This window comes from Corylus avellana, chromosome 1 (assembly GCF_965113065.1).
Source record: "Corylus avellana chromosome 1, dhCorAvel1.hap1.2, whole genome shotgun sequence".
NCBI classification, from domain to species: Eukaryota; Viridiplantae; Streptophyta; class Magnoliopsida; order Fagales; family Betulaceae; genus Corylus; species Corylus avellana.
In genome coordinates, this window is record NC_142490.1 from 25,022,520 (window position 1) to 25,028,238 (window position 5,719).

At 35.6% G+C, this 5,719-nt stretch overlaps 1 protein-coding gene across 2 annotated transcripts; it reads left to right on the plus strand.

The window, feature by feature from the left end:
• Positions 1-2,914: 2,914 nt before the first annotated feature.
• On the plus strand, positions 2,915-4,622 carry LOC132169544 (putative LRR receptor-like serine/threonine-protein kinase At3g47570). Of its 2 annotated transcripts, none has more exons than XM_088517367.1 (2): positions 2,915-3,943; positions 4,101-4,622. In XM_088517367.1, exons 1-2 carry the CDS (start codon positions 3,484-3,486, stop codon positions 4,454-4,456), a joined length of 816 nt encoding a protein of 271 aa, XP_088373493.1. In that variant the 5' UTR covers positions 2,915-3,483; the 3' UTR covers positions 4,457-4,622. The 2 variants fall into 2 exon arrangements, with proteins under 2 accessions (XP_088373493.1, XP_059436549.2); XM_059580566.2 differs by having other exon boundaries at positions 2,916-3,922; positions 4,104-4,622.
• Positions 4,623-5,719: the final 1,097 nt, after the last annotated feature.

A 5,719-nucleotide genomic window follows, 5' to 3' on the forward strand; every position in this document is an offset into this window, starting at 1 on the left:
CCGAACCTAGAATAAATAGTAAAGGAGAAAGAGGATCACCTAGATGCGAACCACGAGACAAGACGAACTGGCCATATGGAGCTCCGTCCATGAGAATGCAAAAGGAGGAAGTAGAAATACATTGATGGATCCACTAAATCCAAGAAGGGTGAAAACCCAATAGGTCTAAGATTTTCAACAGAAGGTCAAAGGCCCGATCCAACAATATTTGTTTAGTTTAAGACAAATAGCAACTCAACAACCTATGTCTTCATCTCAATTTATATCTTTCTCTACATAAATTTTTTTTTTTTTTAAAAAAAAAGCTAAAACACAAATATAATTTATTCTCTCCATGATTTGTTGTTAAAAAACCGAAAGTATTGATCACAAAGCATTGCTGGGAATTTTAGTTAGCAGAAATTGCATTTCGTAAGTCATTCAAGAAATTTTTTGTTAGACAGGAAACCATTTAGCTTGAATAAATACTTCATAAACATGTTGCTTTATTTGTGTATGTGGATTCATATCTCAAGGCTACATATGTACTTATGGATTTACATGCATAAAGAAGGGAGAAGGAAAAGACATATTAGGTAAATTTTGAATGAGGAAATATTTTAATTGAACAAAGGGAAAATTACACTTCACCCGATTTGCAATTTAAGTTTCAATGTTTAAAAATTTGCAATATACCCTAACAAAGTATCAAAAATTTGCAATGTAACCACTCCATTAATCAAATTTTTAGAACGTGTATTTTTTGGTCTAAAATTTAAAAAATTGCCCCCATGTAGTCTAAGAAATTCCAAAAATGCCCTCAAATAAATAAACAAAAATCAGAAAATAAAATAATATATTGGGGTTAGCTATGGCCACCCCCATTGGCCATTTGGGGGTGGCTCGAGTTTGGAGGTGGTCGGCAAACCCCCATGGGCCGTGGGGGTGGCTCGCGACCCCCAATCCAGCATTTGGCCCCTTGAGGTGGTCGGCCAATCCCCATAGGCCGTGGGGGCGGCTCGCTACCCCCAATCTGGCTGTTTGGGCCTTTTGGGCGTGGTTTCGGCCACCCCCATTTGGCCCCTTGATGGTGGTCGACCACCCCCCATGGGCTATGGGCGTGGCTCACCACCCCCAATCCTGCCGTTTCAAGGTGGCCAAGCCACCCCCTTTGGCCATTTGGTGGTGGGCAAAACCACCCCCAATCCGACCAAATGGGAGTGGCTAGACACCCCCAAATGGGCAAAGGGGGTGGCTATGTCCAACCCCCAATTTTTGTTTTGTTTTGTTTTGCTTTTGTTTTGTTTTGTTTTGTTTTTTCTATTTTTTTTTTTTTTTAAAAAAAAAAAAATTATAAGGGCAATTAGGTATTTTCAATCATTTTCGTAAGAAAAAACGAAAATTATTAACGGATGGGCCATATTGCAAATTTTTTATATTTTGTTGGTATACATTGCAAATTTTTAAATATTGAAAGTCAAATTACAAATCGAGTGAAACTTTGGGGTAAATTATACTTTTTTCCTTGAACAAATCAAAATGCATTTTGCGTGATGCAAGAAGACTTGCAAAAGTTATGTTGTCTTTGCCAACGAAAACAAAATTTGACAATTGAACACACTAACCAAACTTGTATTTGATTAGTTTAAGACAAAGAGTGGCCTTAAAACACTTGTGTTTTGACCTATTTTTTTTTTTTTTTTTTTTCTTTTGTCTTTTTTTCCTATTCTCTTGCTCTTTGCGGTTTTAAATGCAAGACTTACAAAATATCACATCCATGGAGCTCAACTAATAAAATAGTTGTCTCCTGGCCTTTGAAACAAGGATAGAGGTGGAGTGGCTTATTTGACACCAATTCATTTGTATTTACGATTCCTTTAAAGCATATTATTTTTTCTTTCAAATAATAATGCATGGTTGTTCATATTGTGGATGGCAGGTGCAATATCAAGTGAATTTGGCAATCTACAAAACCTTGAGACCTTTGATATCAATGAAAATAAATTTACTGGTCCAATTCCATTTGAGATCTTTAATATCTCAACCATGCGAGTAATTGGTATGAATTTGAATAACCTCTCAGGCTATCTTCCATCAAATGTAGGCCTCTTCCTTCCAAATCTTCGGACTCTTTATCTTGCAGCAAACAAACTCAGAGGAACAATACCTGGCTCTATCTCCAATGCTTCACAAATCAGTCAGCTAGATCTGAGCTTCAACTCATTCTCGGGTTTAATTCCTAAAGAACTTGGTGATTTAAGGCTCCTCCAACGTCTCAGCCTAGCAAGAAATAATTTGACCATTGAATCCTCTACTCCAGAGTTCAACTTTTTCTCTTCTTTGTCAAATTTAAGATATCTACGCAGCTTAGGATTGTCAGATAATCCACTGAATGACATCCTTCCTAGTTCCATTGGAAATCTTTCTACTTCTCTTCAAACACTTCACATTGTTAATTGCAATATTAAGGGCAACATACCTAGAGATATAGGCAATTTAAGCAACTTGATCACTTTGCTCCTAAGGGTCAATGAATTTTCTGGACCTATTCCTACTACAGTGGGAAGATTGCACAAGGTTCAAGCTCTCGATCTTTCTAGTAATAGACTAGAAGGTCTCATCCCATCTGATCTTTGTCATTTACAGAGTTTGTTTGCATTGTTTTTAAGTGATAATGAGCTTTCTGGACCTATTCCTACATGTGTAAATAATCTCACTTTTCTAAGAGGTCTTTACTTATTTTCCAACAAATTAACTTCCATGATTCCCTTGAACTTGTGGATCCTTACATATATCTTGGAGGTTCACCTCTCATCAAATTCTTTAAGTGGCCCTCTCTCATTTGGGATTGGAAATTTGAAGGTCTTGAGAAAATTAGCGTTATCAGGAAATCAACTATCTGGCAATATCCCAACAACAATTGCTAGCCTCAAAGATATAGCTATGCTCTCATTGGCGCACAATCGATTAGAAGGCTCAATTCCTAAATCATTTGGTGAATTGGTAAGCTTGGAATTCTTGGATCTTTCGAGTAACAATTTATCTGGAGAGATTCCCAAGTCCTTGGAAGCACTCTCATACCTTAAATATCTAAATGTCTCTTTCAATAGACTATGAGGAAAAGTTCCTGTGAGAGGACCGTTTGTACACTTCTCTGCTGCATCATTTATATCAAATGATGGACTTTGTGGTGCTCCTCGACTGCAAATTCCCCCATGTAAAGAAGGTGCTTCTCGACCAAAAAATACCGCAACATCGTCTATACTAAAGTATGTATTACCAACAATTGGGTTAACAGTACTTGTAGTTGCTATTGTATCATTATGGATAGGATGCAGAAAAAGGAATTCAAGACTTCCACTCGAGATAACCTCGTTACCACTGGTAACATGGAGAAGAATTTCCCAACAAGAACTTTTACAGGCAACAGAAGGGTTCAGTGCAAACAACTTACTTGGTAAAGGGAGCTTTGGATCAGTATACAAAGGGACACTTTCAGATGGAATGATTGTTGCAATAAAAGTTTTTAACTTGGAAGTAGAGGAGGCATTCAAGAGTTTTGAAACAGAATGTGGGGTACTACGCAATATTCGTCATCGGAATCTTGTCAAAATCATCACCACATGTAGTAACATGGACTTCAAAGCTTTTGTATTGGAATACATGCCTAATGAGAACCTAGAGAAGTGGTTGTATTCTCAAAACCGTTGTTTAAGTATATTACAAAGGCTAAATATAATGATTGATGTCGCATCAGCACTGGAATACCTTCACTATGGTTATTCAACACCTATTGTTCATTGTGATTTGAAGCCCAACAATATCTTGTTAGATGAAGATATGGTCGCACATGTTGCTGATTTTGGCATTGCCAAACTATTAGGTGATGGGGATTCTATGATGCGAACCATGACTCTTGCTACAATTGGGTATATGGCACCAGGTGATGTTTTTAACCTACAACTTGAACTTGAATATCTGTCATTCTATTCATGCATACACATATAACTATAACCTTTTGGTAGAATATTGACTTTAGTACTTTATATCCTTGAATTTTTTTTCATTGACTATTGTGCAATATAAAATTATATTCTCATGATTAATTGCTATGTTGCAAATAGAGTATGGGTCACAAGGAATTGTTTCTACAAGAGGCGATGTGTATAGTTATGGTATTTTGTTGATGGAAACTTTCACAAGAACGAAACCTACTGATAACATGTTTGCTGGAGAAATGAGTTTGAAGCATTGGATAGAAGAATCATCATGCCTTTCTATAAGTACTGTGGTCGATGCCAATTTGTTAAGAACCGGAAGAGATAATGCTTCTATAGAAGATTGCATATCATCCATAATGGGGTTGGCGTTGCATTGTTGTGCAGAGTTACCTGAACATAGGGTTAATGCAAAAGATATTTTAATCACACTCAAGAAGATCAAATCGAAATTTGTAAAAGATACAGAAGGAAGCTAGTTATATGAGAACATCTGGTTTGTTTCTAGCTCTTGTAATGTTTCTTCTTTTGAAATAATATAGCAGTCTCGAGACTCCTCTAAAGAGATTTGTTTATAGCCATTGCTTTGTTATAGTAGATAATAATAGTAACATTTGTAAGTGTTATAGTCCATGACTTTAATTAGCCACCAATGAGTATTCTAAGTTAGTCTCAAAGTGTTGAAGGCAACAAAATGATTAGCTTCGCTCTCAGGGAGATAAATGAGAACAACTGTGGGATTGTATTAACAGATATATCCTTGTATGTAGATATTGCTTGTGGAAGTTCTGGAAGAATAATTAATAATTCAAAGATGTACATTATAATATTTTAAAATCATCATTTTCTATTAGAATAGAGACGAAGTTTCTACTAAACCTGTGGTAGTCAGCATTCATTCATTTGAGCAAATGGGAATTGAAAGGACTAATTAAGTTTTACCTGGCCACTCCGATCCCCTGATTATCTAGAAAAAGAATTAAGCTTCTATAACTTTTAATTGCTTAAAATTGTTGTTTTATGTATGACAAAGTAGAATTGATTTCTTGAAATATTTGTTACATGTTAATTCAAAATTATAATTAAATTATTTACTTGATTGAAAATGTGCATTAAATCATAAGAATTTGTGTTTTAGACTAGTGTTTTTGGTACTTTATGAGGACTTGTGACAAACAACAGTAAACGTTATGGCCACCGTTGGGAATAGAATAGAAAGTTGCAATTAGAAGAGCATATTTCATAGAACAGAAAAATATTTCTACAACTTATATATATATAGTGTGTTTCTGTTGATTTTGGATTTATAATGTATAGCGGCTTAGGCTCCTTTTTTTCGATGTAAAACGTTTTCCACCGAAAATATTTTCTTGAAAAATGATTTTTTTGGAAAAATATTTTTCGGTGTTTGGCGCATATGGAAAATCACAATTTTTTTTTAATATTTTTTTATATATTCAATCACTTTAAATTACGAAAATATCCTAACTGGACCTGGCGAGTCTCGACTGGGTCCAAGCAGGGTCTCAACCATTGAGAGGCCAAGTTAAGGTTAACCTATATAATATTATACAAATACTTTCATACAATTTGAACCCGACAAATACAAAATAATGGCCACCGATACTTAAACCTAGTGGAACCAATTCATGTACTTTCCACAGCTCCTACTGCCAATCAAAATTAAGGACGTGATACCGACCACCTTATAGGACCACGTGCAACCTTGGACAAGATTTTGT